Genomic DNA, 20587 nt, shown 5'->3' on the forward strand with positions numbered 1-20587 from the left:
ATTTGCTGTCAATAGTGCCGGGATGTTATTGCTGGCAGATGCAGGGTTTGCAGCCCGGTGCTCCGGTGACACCGATGTTCCCCTCGGTCGGTGAGGATGTCCCGGAGCTGCCGTGAGCCAAGGAGCGTCTCCCCCGCCCGGGGAGCTCTGGGCTGGCTGCCCGCGGGCGCAGGTCGTTGGGAGTGCTGCGGGCTGGAGCCTGGGCTGAGCCATATCTCCGGCGGAGCAGCTCCAGCCCGGCCGGGCGAGGGGACAGCCCGGGGTGTGGCTTTCCTTGGGGACGAGCGGGGGGCGCGGTGCGGGGCCGGGGCTGGGGCCGGGCGGCGGCGCTCGGGGCCGGCGGTTTCCCGGGCGATGGGTGGGGAGAGGAGGAGGAGGAGGAGGAGGAAGAGGAGGAGGAGGAGGGGTCCCCGCGGCTTTATCTCCCACCCGGCTCCGCCCGCCGCCGGCCGTCTCCCGTGAGCGCAGCGCTCCGCTCCGCTCGGCAGCGGCGGGCGCAGCGCAGCGCAGCGCGGCCAGGGCAGGGCAGGGCAGGCAGCGCCCATGGGCTGCGGCAACTCCACGGCCGGCGGCGCGGGCGGGAGAGGTAGGGCGGGGCGAGCCGGGCCGGGCGAGCGGGGGGCGAGCATCCCCCGAGCTGGGGTAGCCCCGCTGCCGGGGCAGCCCTGGCGCTGGGCGCTGCGGGGCGGGGGGCGGCGGGCGGGCGGTGGTACAGCCCCGGCTGGGGGATGCCCGTCCGAGCCGCGCGGATCGCTGCCCAGCCTCTCGCCGGAGCATCCTCCTCTGCCCAGGCTGATCCGCTTGCTCAGGGAGAGAGGCTGATGTGGCCTGCCGCGGGCACCGGCGGCTCTCCGGTGCCCTGATGTCGCTGGAATCACCACCTCCGACAGGAGCTGCCCGAGGCAGGGCGAGCCCAGGCCGGGAGCTGGACGGCAGGATCCCGCCGGGGCTGTCAGCTCCATCCTCTTCGCTTCCCTATAAGGCCACGAATGCCACTTCTGAAATGAATTTGTGCCACCTCTTCTCCTTTGCTTGTTGGAGAAGTTGGAGGGTATTCCGTGATTGAGGTTTCACGCATGTTAATGTGTTCTGCTGGCTGGTACGTCCAGCTGGCTCCCTTATTTGTTCATTGCTATTTTCCAAAGAGATAAGATCTGGGAAGATGGTGCTGTTGTGCTCTTCCTCCCCCCAGCCCCCGCAGAAAGGGAAAGTACATGGAAACTGATAAGTGGACCTTCACCCTGTAATTATAATATGAGCATTTCTCAATCATTTTTCATCCCAGCTGCACTTGGCAAACATTGCCACCTGTTCCAGTGCCGTTATTAAGTCTTTCAGATGCACTTGGGAGCTTTCACCTCTTGAAAATACACAGCAAAATAATGGTTGGACCACTTAGAATGTCTGGGTCTCCATCTCTTGCTGTTTTGACTTGCTTTAACCAGAGCTTCAGTGGTGCCTTGGATGGTGCTAGTCCTGACTTTGGCCATGCCTGTGAGTGGGAATGATGCTGCCTTCTCTAGGGTGTACAAACGTGTGTATATCTGTGGGGTGTGCTGCTGGGTTACCTGTTGGACTCTGCGTTTCACAGCAGAGAATGGCTTTTCTGCCATTCCTTACTCGGTTCCTGTTCAATGATTATCAGTGAGGTTTTGGGTGCTATGTCTATCAGGAGCCTCTCCCATCCATAAAGAATGCACTCTGTGAATTTGCTTGAACATCCAGTTAGAGCTGTCCTGTTTGCAGACATGCATTCTCTCCCTCTGGTTGATTCCCACACTGCTGTGACTGGAAGTTCTCTCTGTGTGTGACCAGTCTGGCTTCATACCAGGGGGGTGATGCTTGTTCACATCCCATTTCTGTCTGCTGGGGAAAAGCACCAGTGCAAGCTTCAGAGAAGCTCAGATGAAAATGTTGAGTTGATTATTAGTCCATTTGTGGTATTTTCCAAATTAAAGTTGATCTGGCCATCAGATCATACTCTGTGGAACTTGTAGCAGGGCACAAATGGGCAAATGTCAGATAGACTAGCTCTGACAGCAGTATTATTTAGTGAATTATTTTGAACTCAAAGTTTGTTTAAATGTGTCCTGTTGCATTAGAGTAGTTGTCTTCAACAGGTTTTGGCTTGTAGATACATAAAGTATTTTCACTGAAGGTCTGACCCCTGAGATGTTTAAACTTACTTATACTGTTATATATAAGATATTTGAACTTGCATTTTTTGGTAACTTTTTGCATGCTCTGCAGAAATAGTCCACTGATCTCCAATGGCTTAGCACAGGTGAAAACCAGCAATGCCATGTAAAACACATCATTAGTATAATGGAATTATTAGTGTTGCACTGATTGACCTCTCCAAATCAAATGCAGCTCTGAAAGGTCCAATTCTCTTCTCACTTCCACCACTGTCAGTCAGGAATTACTCTGTGCAGCCTCTGGTCCTAAAATAACGAACAGCTGGTAATAAAGTAAGACGTCAGATGTCTACTATTTATTTACTTCATTTGACATTCCTTACAAAGTGTGTCTAATAAAAACAAATTTATTTTATAAAGGGGAAGGAGAAGACTTTCCATTTTTATTCTGAGTCCTCGAGCTTTTAAAGAAAGTGCAACTCACAGTTTTACCAAAAGATGTCAAGGCTGTGTAAATACAAATGAATTTTGTGGCATGCACAGCATGACTACATCTTTAATGCTAAAGTTATGACTATTCTGTAGTCAATAATGTCAAAGCTAGAGGTACATAACATGTAATTAACCTGTAACACTCTCTGTCATATCATATGACTAAGTATAATATTGGAGTGTACTTCACAGAATACATTAAATGTGTTACACCAATCCCCATTTTCTTACTCTGGAAAAATTTCTATTGTAGCCTAATTTGATTTTTCCTAAGCAGATGTATATATGGTGATAGTTCAGCTAATGATATTATCTTCTGGTGCATGGCTGGAATGACATCAGAGCTTTCAGCTCTGTGGTCTGTGAGATCTGAACTAATAGATGTGATCTAGAATAACATTTCAGGCTGTGCTGCAGTGCTCCAGAACACCAATATCACTCACAGCCTTCAAATGTTCTTTCCAGAGGATCAGACAGTGGCAAAAAGCTCATCAATTGAGAAATGGCAACTTCAGTCATTCAAGTAAACTGATAAATATATATCCTTCTTAAATTACCTAGCTATTTTATCTATTAACTATGGATTCTACTTTTTTTGTTTTATTTTTCAATTTGCCATTTTCCTTATGTTTTGTCATCTTGTTTTACATATCCTTCTTTCATGGTGTTTCCTGGAGTTTTAGAAGCTCTAAAATAACTCCTTTTTTTTTTTTTTAAATAATCTTTTAAAAATATGCTCTTAAACATTAATTTACTTTTTTTCCCCAAGTTAAAGCATTTCCCTTCATTCTAGTTGTACTTCACTCAAAATTTTAAACTACCTCCTCCTTTCCACATCTATTGTAGTAGCAATGACAGCACCTTAAATTATGGTACTCTTTGGAGGCTGTCAGTCTAGCCTTAATTTAAATATATATTTAATTATATAGAGAAGCTGTTAGTCTGTGGAAAGCTTCCAATCCAGTCAAGTTATGATGAAGGAGAACTTTCACACCAAGTTTTAACAGATTTATCAACTTCAAGTTTGGTGAAATACCCAGGAAATCATTGTGCCATTCTATTGATCACATCCAGTCTGGTACAGAACTACCTGGGGAGCTGAAGAAGTAATCAATTGGAAGCAAATTGATATAATTCTGTCCTCAGTTACAATGGGGTATAAACAGAATAAATTCCTTGATGTTAGAACATGCTTCCATATTGCTGAGTGTTGGAGCAAATCCGGAAGGAGGCTACAGTAGAAAACTCATTTGTAATCCCAACAGTTGTGTGTACATTTGTATAATTTTGAGGGGGTTTATTTGCTTTTTGTAACAATTTGAAGTATGTGCAAGAAAATATCATAGGACTTTATTAATTAAAAAAGTATTAGGAAAGTGGTTCTTAATCTGGTCTAAAGTCAGATACTGGCATTTTTATATCCATGTGTTTATTCATGTGAGTGGCTGCTTCTCATGCTTTTTATGTTTTCCTGAAGCTTTTGCCTCTCACCTTCACTCATGATGCATTTCTCAGCCCAGAGGAACATCATCTGTGGCTATTAATGTCTTCCAACCACCTTTTGCATCAGGCCTGCATTTCCTGAAATCCTGTGGTGCTGCCAAGAGAAGTTGCTCTGAAAGAGCAAAACCCGCTCTCACCAAATGCTTTGGGATATGTTCTTCTTGTTGATTTGTGACTCTTTAAATGCTCTGGTTTTTTCTGTTGGTTGGGTTTTTTGGGGTTTTTTTTTTGGTTGGTTGGTTTTGGTTTGGTTTTCAGTGGTTTTTTTTTTTGTTTGTTTGGTTTTGTTTTGGTTTTTTGGTTGGGTTTTTTTTGTTTGTTTATTTTGTTTTTTGGGGTTTTTTTTGAGGGATCAGAGCTCCACTGCTCTAGGCTGAATGTTTTTATTCTGTAATCACTGCAATGTGTGGCTGAATGGGCCATGTTTGTCTGCAGGCTGTGCTCTTTCTTCTGCACCTCTCAAATGCCAAAATGCACCCATGGCCCTACTGTGTGAGCAGAGCACTCATTCTGGACAATTCAGCCTGTTTTCTATGGCTGTGGCTTTGTGGCTACTCTTCAACCTGTTGCTGAGGTTAGGCAGATTTTGGAAACCAAGCAAAGAAGAGCTTATCAAGACAAGACTTGCAGTGCTGCCTTTTTTCAGACCAAGCTGATATAGTGGGGAAAAAATGGACGTGTTTATAAATATGTGAGGCTTTTCCCAAGTCATACATGCAAACCATCGTAGCTGGGAGAGCACTAAGCTCTGCTGCTGTGGAATGAGCTCTAGAGTGTTGGTGGATTGGTAGTAAACAAGATTCTTTGGCTGAACTTCTGGCAGAAGGAACTCGAGTAGCTATAAAATTGTGCTGCTCACTGACCATGCAAGAGTGAGACAAATATGTCAGTGAAGTAATGGGGTGAGGGTGAATGGATTGGACTTTACAAATAAACATGTCTGTATGGACTGGGCTGGTTTTGGGTTCCTTGATAAATCATATAAGGATTGTTCAGGCTTCCAAATGAACAAAACCTTATAAGTCTTTGAACAAAAGGGGGTTTTATGGTGCACTTAGCTAAAATGATGTTCATTTGCAAGCTCAGAACTCTTGCAGGGAGAAAAACTCCTTTCTTCACAGGAACTACTTTCAGATCTATAATCAGGTACCTTAGTGGTACTTGAGTGAATTTGAACCAAACACTTGTTTCACTTTTGCTAGTGAAAATGAGAAATAACCCCACTGAAATTAATGGAATCCCATCAGTAGAAGTGAGGATAAACTGGTTTGCTGTGCTTATCAAAAAAGTAGAAAACAATGTATTTCCTTTTATATGCATTTTTAAATTTATCATAAAAGTAAAAATGATCTCTTAAAAAGTGAAATTGTTTTTACCATCCTCCGTTCTCAATGTTTTGGTGTGAAATGCATTTCAAAACACTGCAGGGATTTTTCAGCAGTGGTGCCCTTGCTGATATTCCGAGGGAACAAGTGCAGCCATGTGTGAATATTGGTGACACATTCCCAAACACAGGTTCATGGCTCTGTCACTCTCCACAAAGCCCAGGCTGCTGGCTCTGAGTGACAGAGTGAAAATACGGTATTTATACCACAGTACCCTGAGGACAAGCATGGCACTGAGCATGGGTTTGGCACTGAAATGTGCCCCTGATTGACTGGAAATTGAGTGTCACCTCTGGGGAGGGTGGCAGTGCTGCAGGCACACAATTCTCACTCAGCCTAAGGTTTCACTTTGTGTATTAAACACTCTGTGCTTTTGCTGTACTTCCTGCAAGGAAGACACAATTTTCAGGTGGGGATCCTGTTAAGGTGCTGAGAGCTCAACTTAGAAAAGTCTTGGCAAAGGCTTCAAAAAGGACCATCAGCCTTTTTAGAGAAACTGCTTTTGATCACAGTGAGTTTTGACTGAGAAAATAGGAAACTCATGGCCCTGCTGCAGAACAGGCACAGCGAAGGAATAGCTTCTTGTGGAAAAAATTAAAAATCCTGCTAGCTCCTGCTAGGCTTTTCAAAACCCACAGTGTCTAAAGTGTTGCTGATGCCTGGGCTCTGTCTGACTGTCCAGGGGTTGCCCTGAAGGCTCCTGGCTGAGCAGACTCTGCATGAACTAACCTTGGTAGCCAAAAACATCTCCTCATCAGCAGAGACTGAGCTCTCACAGCAATGCCCACCTTCCACCTGGACACAATAATTTGAAAAGTTTACATGTAGTGGTTTATAGATGTGCCTGCAAAGCCAAAAAATCCCAGAAGAAGTAAAGTTTTAAAGGGAGGGCCTGAGCTTATTGTGACTGGAAATACTCCTCCAATTTGGTTAAGAGTTTCTGCTGACATGTCTGGCTGTACTGAGATTTTGCTGACTCTGGAAGCAAGACTAGCAGGAGAAATGTGTTCGGTTTTATGCAAGTCCAGTCTGTGTTGTTGCTGGGAAAAGGAGGGATGGTCAAGTCATAGGAAATGGGAATGATGTTATGTTCAGGAGTTAGCTGTAAAAGGTAAAATTCCTGCCATTCCAGCAATCCATTCAGGTAGGCAAGGCTGGAAAGCCTTGCAGGACTACTTCTTCCTCTTGTTTAAAATAAGAATGCAGAAGGCATATTCTTACACATCAAAGTGAGATGAAAGGTCTTTGCTATTTATGGATATTTTTCAGCAGCAGAAAAAATAAAAGTTTCCCGAGAAATGAAGTACCATGGGAGAAAAAGGAACAACTTACTTCCAAACTCAAAACATCTCTGGGATTGGCTACTGCAGTTTCTTCAGAGTGAGCTCAGATCACCTTTTCCAGCTAAATACTAAGAGGAAAGGAGAAGTGAGAGGTTTTTCTAAGGTCTGCCCTAGTTTCTTTAATTAATAGAAGGGATAATTTACTGGTTACTCAGCTGAATTATATACTAGCAAGGGCAACATAATATTAGTAACTCGGGAGGAACAAGAAAGAGTTTCTACTACTGTGAATGTTTCTCTCCCAGCAAGAAACATCTGAGTCACCAAAAAAAAAAAAAAAGCCAGTCACTTATACCAGGCAGCCAGGTGGCAGCTTTTGTCTCGTTGGTTTTTTGTTAGATGGCAAGATGAATTAAAGGGTGGTTGATCTCCTTAGATGTCTGGGGCTTTGGATGGATTGTGTCCCAATGTTTGTATTGGTTCTGTCTAGTTGTTTTATAAAACTTTGTTTATCTGGTAGGAGGAACAAGGCAGCATTTTACACACATAGTGCCAGCTATACAACTGCAGCAAATGGCAGAATAATCAGGCTTTTGGGAGTAACTGCATGGTGAGTTGTGGCAACTTTGGAGCAGACAAAACCACCAGAGGACTGAGCAGAGGGAAGCATGTAAAATTCAGAAATATATATTTTTTCTTATGATGCTCCCATCTTTGCATTGCTCCACAGCAGTGTGATTTTCACACACAGAGTCTGGCCCTGATCTAAGCATGATAGACTTGAAGGATAGTGTGGATAATCATTTAGGATAAACTCAACAATCATGAGAAATGTGTCCTCTGACAGCAGCAAATTTCTGTTGCTATTTCTGTGTTGTTTAGGACAGAAAGACAGAAAGACGATTACTGCACTGTTGGTTGGTTTAGAGGATTATGCCATTATCTGGTAAACATGTTTGTTGGTTTTTTTTTTTCCCTAGGTGCTACAGGGACTACTAAAGATGTGTAAGTACTTACTCTACTCTACTCTTTTAAACACATAACCCTGGACATATTTTCAGTCCTACTAGCCTTATGCTAGATTTAGTCACACATGATTCATCTGCCTCCTAACATGTAATCAGCACAACCAGATGTTTACTGTCTTTAGTGACAGCTTTCATCTCCACAAAACAACTCCTTGCCTTGTTTACTTTTCTGCAGATTTCTTTGCTTGTTATTTCTCGAACAGAAATTTCTTTTCTCTGCTTCTGTTGAGACAGTTGTCTGGCAGAGGTGGTTCTGTTCCTTCAGACTGCTTTCCCCCATCACTTGCCACTGCACCTTTTGCCAAAGGCCATGCAATTGTGTGAGTTCAGCACATGAATTTCCACCAGGCCCAGTGAGAGATTTAAAGAGTCATTGAGACAAATTTTCCCTCTGCATGGGAGCCACTAATCCCTCCAACTTCCTTTTCAAAGCACCCACCTTCTCTAGATGCTCTCTGCATTAAAGATAATATCTGTTAGCTTGGCACAGGGTGGCAGAGAGCAGCCCTACCCATCCTGTTTTTCTCTAAATGTGCAAGGGCATTTTTTATTTGCTGATCCAGAAATGGACAGGAACAGCTTTATTGAGCCATAAATTAATTTTTCTATCAAAGGAAACTGTAAAGAACTCCTCCCAAGCTCTTGCCTTCTTCTATTTCATGTAATTGGTGTTTGCCACTAGTGTTTGTGACCAAGGGACCTGGGGAAGATTATGTTATGCAAAGATGATGTTATGCAATAGGAACATTCCTCTGTTTTATTTACTTCACTCAGAATAACTGCTCTAATTAGATGGAGGAATCCTGGTGTAGCAATGAGGGCTGTCAAGTCAGACAAGTGGAGAGAAGAGCTTAACAACAGGCTTGTCTTTGCTGTTACAGAGACAGCTAAGAGCTGACAACAGGTGTCACTTGGCTGAGCAGCACTGCTGTCACAGATACTCTGTGTCACCTCTCTAGTCTCTTTTCTGGGTCTGCAGTGCCAGGCAATAATTCAATTACAGAAGGCAATCTTGTGAGGAACCTGTTCTTGATGCTGCCTGCAGCATCACTGCCCTCAGTAATCCCATATTTACAAACCCACTGGTTTAATGTACTTTAGGGCCTTTTTTATTGGTCAGTTTTGATGATTTAAGCACTGACTTAGAACTGCACCTTTCTCTTTGCTCATCAGTAGTTTTAAATTTCAAAATCTCACACACTGTTAAATAATAAATGTGGTAGGCATGTTTGTGTGCTTAAAGGAATGGGGATAACACCCATTTACCACAGTGCAGAGCTGTGTTTGTATGTGTGTGAGCATTTATAGAGCCAGGCTGCAGGAGTTCAAATGGGAACATCCTCCTCATTACTGTGAGTTCATCTGTCATGTTTCCAAATAGGATCGAGATAACTTAGAGAAAAATTAATTACCAGTGCAGTCTGCAGCAAAGTGCAAGGGTCAGTCCTGGAGCTATTACTCATTCAGATGAAGGGTGATGGAGCCAAAAAACCCATGTGAGTAACAGTGGGGTTGAACCTTCTCATCAGATGTTAGAATTGCAGATCTACTAACGAGGAATGGCAGGGATGTTAGATTAGAGCTTTCCCAAAAGCTCTAATCACTCATTCTAATATTTAACAGAAGATTTTTATGAAGGAAGTAAATTATCAGAAAAATTATTTTAGTTTCATAGAAATGAACAAAGCAGATTTATATTAACTAACGTTGCAACTTTTTACATTCATCAGCTAAAGCTTCTCTTTAAATAATCCACCTTTTTTTGCTGTCAAATTTCAGTCATACCAGTTCTGTTCCAGAAAAGCATTTAGGTGTGTCCATCCAGACATCACTGCTAACTGGAAAAGCTTAGCTGTAGGAGAGGCAAATTATATGCTAGAAAGCAATGCAGTGCCTGTGATATTCTGTGCATGGCTATGTCTGGGGGAAGGTTAGTTACAGTAGGAAGGAAAGGACCCAGCAGTTCAAGCCTCTTTCAAAATATTGAGACGAAATCCATCAAACACAAATGACAGGCCCTTGTTCCCAAGAAACACCAAGAAATCTGAGGAGCAGTTGTCTGTCACTTGTTCAAAGTTCAGTGAATCATTTCTGGTGGGACTGCTGAGCTCGGCTAGAAAGTCTGAATAATGCTGACCACAAACAGAACTATAAAAGCTGAGGTAAGAAAAATGTGGATGGAATGAATTAGTGTGAATGCCTGTCATTTGACATTTAAAATATGTGAGAAATGGCAGCTTCTTTTCCCATCAAATGGACACAGGCCTGATGGATGTAAAAGCTGACAGATGAACAAAGCATGCTTTTCAGACTTTGGGTGACAGGAAGCCTCTTGGGCCAGACAAAAACCTCACCAAGAGCAACACTTTTCCAGCTGAAAACAGAAAGCTGTTGTGAGGATTTGCTGTCCAATCTGCCTGCTGGCTCCAGAACTCCACCTGCACTACCTGCTGGAATCTGTGCTCTCAGTTCCTCTGCAGATGCCAACAGCAGCACAGCAGCACCTTGGGCTGTGAAGCTCCTTTTGCTCTCTATCCCTGCTGCAGAAAAGCATCTCCAGCCTGCTCTCCTGGAGCACTGCTGGACCCTGGACCCATGGCTGTGAGTCCAGGAGAAGAGGCAACTGCTGAAACCAAAGGAGATTCTCTCCAACCTCCACGTGGTTGTTGCTGCTGTGCCTTTGCTCCCCAGAGCCACCCGTGTTCCCCAGCCTGGGGACACAAGCAGCAGCTGCCCCAAGGGCTCAGCAGGCAATAAACATGGGAAATTAGGGACATTTCTCATGTTTATTGGGACCTTTACATGTTTAAAAGGTGCCATGACCTTTAAGGTCCCATGTTTAAAAGGTCTCATGGCCTTGAAAGGTTTATTAGACCTTCAAAAGGGGTTTGGAGCCACTATGTGTGAATATGTGTAGTAAATGACCTGGGGCAATGTTCCTTGGAAAGGAGCCCCCAGAAAGGGGTTTAAAATGGCTTCTTCCCTAAGTGCCATCACCAGAATTTTCCTTTCTTTTCTCTTTCTCTCTCACACTTCCATGTTCCTCCTGGCTCTGCTCACTCCCTCTTTTCTGGCAGGACTGCAACACTTTGCTCCCAATCATCACCCAGCCCAAGAGCTGTGGTTTGTACAATCCCAGATTGGTTTTTGCTGTTGTGCATTTGAAGAAAAAGGTGTTGCAAAATTGCTGCTTTGATTTGTAGCTAGTAAGAGGAAAGGAAGAAAGCAAAATGTTTAAAAACCCTCTTGTCTGCTTAATCATAGACCTGGATAATTTGTTTTGGTGAGAGAATTACAGTAATGGTCTGTGATGCCATATTACAAAACATTTCTGGAATAGAAGAAAATTGCCCTGTTTCCTAGTAGAATCTTTTTCTTTTCTTTTTTTTTTTTTTAAACATTGACATTAATTTCCTGTTGGACAATATTGATTATTATTCTTATGACTCCATTTTGGAGGCTTCAAGCTGTGCATGAAGTTGTCAGTGCTTTTAAAGGACTCTTTCCTCTGGACAATGGTTAATCTGGATTATAGAAAATGTTCCTAATTGTATGAGAAAATCAATCCTGTGACACATTCGGTTGGTTCAACAGAAATGACTATTTGTGATCTTTTGGCACCCAAAGTCCTTTTCTTAAACTAGAATTTTTTTCCCCCCTAAAAATCCATCCTCATTTCTACCCACTGATACCCACAGGCTTTCAATTTTCTTTAGGAGAAACTGTCCCACAGCAGGAAAGAGCAGGAAAAAATGTCTCTGCATCCTCTGGCTGTGTGTGTGAGGACTGTAAGATGACTTAGGTGACAATGTGGGGTCACAGGAGATGGGAAATGCCTTCTGAAATGGGTCTGGTTCCTCCAGGAAGGGATGGCAGGAGGTCCAGGGAGTGAGGAGTTATTGATCAGTCTTTCTTGAGTGGTCAGATGTAGACAAAGACAGCAGACAAGGATTGCTACGCCCTGCATAAATATAATTTAGCAAAATTGCAGAATAATAAGATTTACTCCAAACCTCTACTATTAAAAGGACCTGTGTGCCCTTATTGACTGTGGTGATGCAGAAAGGATAGCTGGTAATGTTCTGCACCTTAGAAAGAAGGCAGATGTAAGAAAATTTCCAAGTTGTAGCAATATTTTTAAGGCATTTGCTCCCCTCCCAGGAGGTTTAAGGGCATTTTCTTGTGCTGAAGACTGAATCTTTCTGTGAGCTCTCTGCTCTTCAGGCCAAAATCCCATTGACCTCAGGGCCCTGTGAGGGCATGGAGCCCCAAGGATTGAACAGCAGCACATCAGCCTTTTAGAATAAATCAATAAATGGGTTGCAGACCAAGCTAAAGTGCAGCTGCTGCCCCATCCATACCCAGCCATGGAAGTAAAGCTCAAAATCCAAATAGTTAATCAAAGGTGGGTGAGTGATTTGTGTGAAGACTGATGTTGGAACACAGACTGAGACTGCAGCTCAGGCACTGTACACTGAGGGAGTCAGAATAAATTCCTTCTCTTTATCTTTTTGTGTTCCATTTGCCTTCACATCAATGCTGGTGACTTTACCCCTGCTGCAGTTCAGCTCCACTGGACAGTATATCAGTGGGAGAAATCAAACCTCAGTTGAAGGAGAAGTAATTGCCAGTTTCTGTGGGATTCATAACAGCATTAGGTTTGTACACAACTGAATTCAGGAGCTGCAGTGCCTCATTTTGTACAGAGGTCCTGTGACAGCTTTTGGTGCAGCTGCTGTGAAAGTTTCTCTCTCTTCATCCTCCCTCACATGCCAGCACAGACAGTCCCTTTCAGCCCTCTTTTGGGGGAATAGCAGTCCAGGCTTGTTCCTGATATGTGCAGAACCTTTATGTTCCTTTTATGTGGGGAGCAGAGTGGGGACTCACTCAGGAAGAGTGTTAATTTACCTGTTTCTGCTCCCAAATCTAATTTCAGATGCCACCTGTGGGGGTCATAAAAAGTAAGCTGCATCTCTTCTCCATCCTTTCTTTCCTTTGTAAGTTAGATTGGAAAATTGTCATTTTTTAAATATCCTTGTGCTTTGTTGAATGGTGGATGACCTGAATTAATCTGGGCTCAGTAACATCCCCTTCTTCCCTTGCTCCTGAATTTCCCCAGATGGTCACAGAAACAACCTGCTAACATGTTTTTTCTCTTCTGATGTTGCAGAGCAGAAGAATCCATATCAGATGATGACAAAAGGAGGTAAGTGCTCTGCTCAGCCAGGGCAAAGCAACCAGCTTTGTTTGCAATGGGCTGCAGTGAGTTCTGCCACCAGTTCTGTGTCCTTCCTTCCCTCCTCCTCACTGCCACCAACCCCAACACAGCAGAGGGAAAACAAAAAGAGAGGAGGAAATCTCACACAGAGCCAAGGATTGATGAGTTCAGCCACCCTGTTATTGAGCTGGGGAGGTGGGTAGGTTGTGGAGCAAAGAGCACATTGTCCCCCAGCTGTAGGGGATGTGCTCCAGAAGGGCTGCTGCCTCTGCCTCCCCAGCAGCACTGCCCAGGAGATGCCCTCAGCACTTGTGGGAGATCTCTGCTGGGCTGCAAGTTGAAGGAAGTATGAATCTATCATCAGGCAGATTAGAAATTGGCTCAGAACGCCAGGAGCAGGAGGAGGTGTGATGAATTCAGCACCTAGCAGGGCAGAGCAGTGTCAAGGGAACCTCTGCAAGGAGCTCCAAGCACAGCAGAGGCTTTAAGGACCCAGTTTTTTACCTCCCTGCATCTGTCCTGCTCTTCTTACAGGCCTTTTGGAGCCAGAAAGTATCCTCTGCACATCCATGGAGGGTAGAGAGTTGGGCTGTGAACATACCTAAGAAAATTGTTCTCCTTTCTGCTAACAGTGTTCTCCAAGTGTGACCCTAAGCAGGGAGAAGCAGCTCCTGTTTATTAACGAGGTCAAAATGTTATTTAGTTGGTGTGCACTGTTTGCAGTGAGGTGCTTTGGTGGTCCAAGTGTCAAACATCAGTGTCAGACTAGCTCTGTCCTCACTGGGATATATTCAGCAACCAGAAGAAGCTGGGCAGGTGGAGTTTATTGTCACAAGATTCAGTGATAAATATCAGGAACTTGAGTGAAAAAAAAATAGCTCCTTTCACAGGGTTGGGACCCAATTAGGAGGAAGAGCTGGCCTCAAGGCTGTTTGGCTTGGCACCATACAAGCAAGCATGTGGCACTAAATGTGCACTTGTCCCTTGTCAGAGGGAAAAGGAGATACTCTGTGCAGAGATTCCATCTCTCTGCCCATCTGTGGGCTTTGTGATTCTGCTGTGTGATGCTGACACCATGCTGATTTTTTTCCTTTTTGTTTTATGTATCTTTTATGCATTCTCTGTATTCTCTGCACACATATTTGTAGCTTTGTAGCCTATTATTGTAGCTTAAGCTTCAGTATTTCCCTAGGCAGAAAGACAAAACGTTCCAAAAGCCTCCAAGCTGGGGGTTTGAAGCTCCTGTGCTGTCTTGCTTCTCCTCAGAAACCAAGCTTGAAACCAGCTTTTGGAGACATATTTTTTATAAACAAAGTTCAATCCCCATCTGAGGGGGGGAGAACCTAGAAGGTGCTACAACTAGGGGGATAACTTCACCTAGTGAGCTTCTTACTGGGGATTTGTGCCAGATACGCCAATTTGGAAAAAATCGATAAAAATTGCATCTTCGCCATTTTCCACCTGACCAACTGTGCACCAAAGGATCCTTATAACAGAAAAGCAACCCTGTGGCACCAATGCTATAGGGAGAAGTGTCCTAGCCCAGCTCTGATGTGCCTTTCCCTGTTCCCTGGCAGGAACTACGGCGGGGTGTACGTGGGGCTGCCGTCCGACGCTGCCATGGCTCCCAGCCAGACCAAAGCTGCACCCAAAGGTACTGCAGGGCTGGCCTTGCATTGCTGCTTCTTGGGGTTCATTTCACCCAGCAAGATTACTGCATTTCTGCTTCCCCCTGGGGTTCATTTCACCTAGCAGGATTACTGCAGGGCTGTGGTTGCATTTCTGCTGCTTCCTGGGGTTCATTTCACCCAGCAGGATGTACTGCATTTCTGCTTCTCCCTGGGGTTCATTTCACCCAGCAGGATTACTGCATTTCTGCTTCCTGGGGTTCATTTCACCCAGCAGGATTACTGCAGGGCTGTGCTTGCATTTCTGCTGCTTCCTGGGGTTCATTTCACCCAGCAGGATTACTGCAGGGCTGTGCTTGCATTTCTGCTTCTTGGAGTTCATTTCACCCAGCAGGATTACTGCAGGGCTGTGCTTGCATTTCTGCTTCTCCCTGAGGTTCATTTAATCCAGCAGGATGTACTGCATGGCTGTGGTTGCATTTCTGCTGCTTCCTGGGGTTCATTTCACCCAGCAGGATGCATGTTAAAAATCAATTATGATTTCAGACAGACTGGCTAGCCTTGAAGCCTCTTAAGGCAGTGAGGCTATTTATACTTGTCAGAGGGATTGTTCCCATTTATTTAAAACCTAACACACTTTTGCAGAAGGATCTGAGAGCAGACACTGACAGGGGAGGTACATGGTCCTCTGAACAGCTTCTCCACACTCTGAGTGCTCTGTGAATTGGCAGAAAACAAAACCCTGTTAGGACTAAGAGGCTGTGATAGAAGCACTTGCAGAGCCTCAGTGCTATTTTTAGTTTTGGAGGTATTTACTTGCATTGTGGTGAATTCCAGTAATAACAGTTAGTAAGTGCCTGCTTTCAGGTTTATTTCTGTTCTTACATGAAGCCAGCAGAAACTGTTTCTTTTCCAAGTTATGTTTTTGAACAGTGGGAAAAAGCATTAGTTTTATAGCCATTTAATAGGCAAGTCATAAACATGTAATTATGAAATAATGTAATATTCTTTTGATTTAACACAAAAAATGCTGCTGTCACATATGTACAGCACAGAGTTTAGTCACTGACTGGTGCTTCCAAATTTGCTGCAAAACAAGAAAATGAAAAACAGTAACACTATTAACCAAGATAAAAGTAGCTGGGTTTGGAACAGTACTAACTTTGTTGCTTTTTTTGTTTTGTTTTTTAAGAATTTTAACCATCTTTGTCTTTTGTTTTTTAATTAAGATTAGAAGGAAATAAAGACATCAAGATGCAAACAGCTGGAGGTACAGTATGTTTTGATTAACAATCTGTGTTTGGCATGTACTTGTTGAACAGAACCAAGGTAGCAATGCTCCCTGGGCATCTCTGAGTTGGTCTGGGAACCACCAAGCCACATCTCATAACTTCTAAAGGCTGGAGCAGGGACCAGTTCTCAGTGGGTGCAGCTGGAAATGAGACAGTGGTAAAGTCATCTTCCTGGTGAGAAGTGAGAAGCAAGGAAATTCTGTATTAATTCATTTGGCAGCAAATGAAAATCAAAAGTTGTTAGTGGTACTGAGACCCCCATGAGAGGTGAGCTACATCAGCAGTGCTTAGATCAGCATCTGCAGAGACAAAGCTTTTTCCAGGAGTGAAGATTTTGTGGTTAGAAAATATCTCCATTTTAGGGAGTTCCTTAGGGCCACAGTGTCTCACCCCCTAAGTAATGTATTAGAGCTTTCCTTCTGCTCTGGGAGTATCTGTGGGGGCTTTGTTTTCCACCAGCTAAAACAGGACCTTGAAGATTTAAAGGCTCTATTGCTGACTAAAGAGTTTTGGCTAACTAACTAAAAAAAAAGTCCTTTATAAGTTCATGTCTGCAGAAAAAAAATGAAACAAGCGAAGTTGCCCTTCAGTACTTGAACTAAATAAACATTGACAAATTTTGATAGGGAACTGTTTTGATGTCTAGCCAGCGGGTAACTGAAAATTACAAAGCTGCCAACAATTTCCATAAGAAGCCAAACCCTTTCCTAATTTAGGTGAAGAGCCAGACACAGTTTTTCCTGGTCCCAGTGCTGCATGCAGCCCTTGTAGAGCAGAACACATATAATAAATAAGTTTATTACTTGAGTGGTTAAAGCCCCAGGGACTTTTCTAGGGAGGGAGACCTTCAGTTGGTCTGCACAGCTCCTTGCAGTACCCTGGCTGAGATGTCTAAGCTAGAAATACCTCGACCAGGGCAAAGCTCAGGCACCACCTTGGGGTTGCAGCTTTCCATCTGTGCTTTATAAACACTCTGGGTTACTCAGGTCCTGAGCTAGGTGCTTTAGTGAATGCCTGAGGTTGGGGAGAATCAATCACTTGACATTTTTTGCTATTTAAAATAGCTGGAAGTGCACTTTGCCTTCACTCATGCACGATCAGAGCTTGGCTGCTGACTCAAGCCTTACACAGGTGAGCAGCTCTGAATCTCCAAAGGCTCCTCTGAGCCCCACGAGTTTCTGTGCTTGTGTGAATGCAGTTCATAGACTGCAAATCTCTCTAATAATTACCTTCTAATGACCACCTAGTTCTCTGGTTTATGTATAGAATGTTCCTGTATTGCTTTTCCAATGTTGCTTAACCAGCCTACCTAAATTTGTTCTTTTTCTTTTTTTTTTTTTTTAACAGTCTACTAAGACCAGTTGCCAGTGCTTTAGAGAGAGCTGTCTTTGTGCTGAAGATTTTGATATTTACACAGCCTTTGGAGAGCAAGAGAGATCAGAGCACCAAAAAATCCCAACTGTTGCAAGTTCCAACTACGGGTAAAGCCTAAAGTACAGCGTTGAGTCAGTTTCCTAGGAGAGTTGCCTTATGGAAACCTCCTGCTGTTCTCTGGTGAAAGATGGGATTAGGGAACTCGTGGTGGATGTTTCTGCACAAGAGCTAACTTTGATGATCTGCAACTTATTTCTCTGTGGCCATATTGCAGATCCCATCAGCTGTCAGCTACGCTTCGTATATTTTCTCCAACAATTTTTGATAGATTTTATATAGAAAACCATCACTACTGTCCACTCAATAGTTTCTATGGTAGGTTCCTGTAAATTAATTGTTATTTTACTTCAGAGTAATATATTTGACAAGTTTGCATCTTTTGGGGAATATTGAAAATTTTAATATTTTTGCTGTGAAAACTTAAGAATAGGATGAAACAAGCTTAAGACCATAAGGTTCTTTATAATTATTACTGTCACTTTTATACCATGAGACAAATATTAGTGTTTAATGTTCACCTTGTAAAAAGTTATTGCTCAAGGAAATTGATTTAAACAAGAGCAATGTACTTCATCATAGTGTTTATGTGTCTGTTTATATTTTTGTGCAGCTATATCTCTTTTATAAAGCATTACATGTAGACAAATACTAATGAAATTAACTATTATGTGTTCCATTCCATGTAATAATAATATGTTGTTATAAGCATAAGGATGAAATGATAGTATTTTCAGAGATTGTGGAACTAAACTGCAGTGTTGAATCCTCCTGACCTGTAGAGGATTTTTGAGCACTGTTAGAGTTTTGTATCCCTGACTCACCTGTAAGCAGCTCCAGCGTGGCAAATTGAAACAGAATGAGTATTATTATTATTTTAGCAAATTTTTGAGGTTTTAAAATTCATTAAGTTAATAGCAATTGTAAGTTTCACATGGAACATAAAAGAGATTGTACATTTACATATGGCTGAATGAATATTTAAATTATTAAAGCCTTTTGCATAATTCTTTAGTCAAACTCTTTTCAATGGGACTTGATCTGCCATACACTTTAAATAAACAAATAAACAAAAACCCCCAATCTGCACTATGTTAATATATTACTGTACCTTAATGACCATTTTTACAATTAAAAAAAAAAAGCAAACCAGAAAATGTGGACATGAAGAAATAAACCACTGTGAACCATGAAATTCCTGCTCTTTTCACTGATACCTCTTATGACCAACGAACTACCATTGACTAGGATTTCCAGTAACTTGCAGCTTTGACTTTTAAATAGTGGTTGTTTGATGTGAGGCTTGCAAAAAGAGACACTTAAAACTATTCCTTGCTTGTCCTCTTTTAATTATTTGTGACATTATTTATTGCTGTTCTCTAGAAATCTGCCACTTGGGTTCTCAGCGATTTCAGGCTCCTGAAGAGAAACATCTCATTCTTGACCATCGACCTCAAGCCAAGATGAAATGAGCTTGAAGACTAAGATGTGGTGTTGAAATATCTCTCAGAATGAATGAAAAGTGAATGAATGAATGAATGAATGTAGATTATATCTGCAGAGTGTTGTTCTTGCAAGCCAGGCTGGTGAGAACTCGAGTAGCAGAGTGATAACCATGCAGGCTCACTTCCCACAGCATGAGGGTACAGTTTCCACTTCACATGTTCCCCAAATGGCCTGAAAGGTTTGCAGAGCACAAGTTCATTTAGTACAAGACAATTAGGCCCATGCCTGACCTGACCATGGTTGTCTTTCCCAAAGAAAGGAAATAAAACAGTTGTTCTGGGATAGATACATCAGTGTTCAGCTGGTGCTCAAAAAGCCAACAACCAATGCCAGTAACCAACCCAGGGGTTTATCCACTTCTTCAGCTGCTGGGAAGAGAAATCAAAAAGGTGGACAGGGCTAAACTGGAACAGCACTTGTTCTGCAGCTGAGATGTGAACCCTGTGTGTGGGAGGAGGAGGCAGGAGGTGATTGCAGATGAACAGCTCCTCACCATTGGTGGTGGCAAATTGCAAAGGGTGCTTTTCTTGGTTACCATCATTGCTTGTTTATCCTGTGCAGAGCTGCAGAGAAGCTTGGAGCACTTTGCAGAATTGGTCTTTTAGTGTTTCATCCTCTGAATGTGTGGGAGGTACAGTGGTTTCTTAATATTTTTGTTCCTCTGCATCGTTTAATCTCAGAAGTTTGCTGACCAACTGACAAATGTTCAGCATCCCAGACTGAAGCCTGTAAAATAGACATACATTCATTTATGCTGTGTGGCCCTGTACCCATCTAACTAAGAGCTAGGGCCATGCCCTTGTCTTCAATTTGCAGACTCTTGTCTTTTGTTTTCCCAAGGATCCATAAATCTAGAAAGTGTGTGACAGGACACTGTATTCTGTCTTGGCCAAATTCCACTTAGCGAACTGATTTTCTGCTCATGAAAATTCCTCTATGGTGAGCAGCCTTTGTTAATAAAAGCACATGACATTCCATGGAGAAATGAGTGCATTTGCTCTTTCAAAACCTACAATCTATGGGTATTTCTGTTAGGAGGAGGAACAGAAAAGAAAGCCTCCATGCCAGCTGCCAGCTGTGCATCTGACAGCATCCTTGGAGAATATTTAGGCACTCAAATGATGGTCCAGTGTGAGAAATGAGAACAGAACACAAGGAGCCATTGAATGAGAGAGTTATTATTAAGGAATATACATTGGTTTTGTCAAAACATCTTGAATTACCATTTGTGAAGAATAAACATTTAAATGTTGGGGCTGTAGTACCATTTTCCTTGCAGTGGTTACTCTTTCTCCAGCCAGAGCTGAAGAGTCAGTGAAAATAGCTCAGCAAAGAGTGGATTTGGATTTTATAATCTCAGAATCTCTGATCTGAGATTCTTTGACAGCTCAGAAATTTTATGCTCAAATTCATGAATCTTGAAAAATTCTGGAGTAGGAAAGCATAGGATTGAAATTACAGTTTGTGACCAGCTGAAAAACACTCAAAATATCTTGGATTGCAACTTTTGGTCTCATGCAAACTCTTTTCCCCTCAAAGACAGCTTCTCTTTTGGATTGTGCTCATGAGACAGTGCATTTATTTTGCTGGAGCTTTGTTGTAAAGGCTCAACTTCTCAGTGTCTGGGTAGTCCAGACAGAAATATTATAATATTTTGCCCATATTTATGTGCCATACACATCC

General features: G+C 42.9%; 1 protein-coding gene across 2 annotated transcripts; it reads left to right on the plus strand.

The window, feature by feature from the left end:
* The first annotated feature begins 409 nt into the window (after positions 1-409).
* C1ABH12orf75 (chromosome 1Ab C12orf75 homolog) lies at positions 410-19889 on the plus strand. Of its 2 annotated transcripts, XR_014849477.1 has the most exons (7): positions 410-586; positions 7782-7806; positions 13000-13035; positions 14625-14701; positions 15910-15945; positions 17315-17716; positions 18782-19889. XR_014849477.1 is itself a non-coding variant. In XM_085049665.1 (6 exons), the coding sequence occupies exons 1-6, from the start codon at positions 544-546 to the stop codon at positions 17320-17322; spliced, it is 225 nt and encodes a 74-aa protein (XP_084905791.1). In that variant the 5' UTR covers positions 410-543; the 3' UTR covers positions 17323-18412. The 2 variants fall into 2 exon arrangements, 1 of the variants encoding a protein (XP_084905791.1); XM_085049665.1 differs by lacking the exon at positions 18782-19889 and having other exon boundaries at positions 17315-18412.
* Positions 19890-20587: the final 698 nt, after the last annotated feature.

This window comes from Lichenostomus cassidix, chromosome 1Ab (genome assembly GCF_008360975.1).
Source record: "Lichenostomus cassidix isolate B80296 chromosome 1Ab, HeHo_3.0, whole genome shotgun sequence".
Classification (NCBI taxonomy): Eukaryota; Metazoa; Chordata; class Aves; order Passeriformes; family Meliphagidae; genus Lichenostomus; species Lichenostomus cassidix.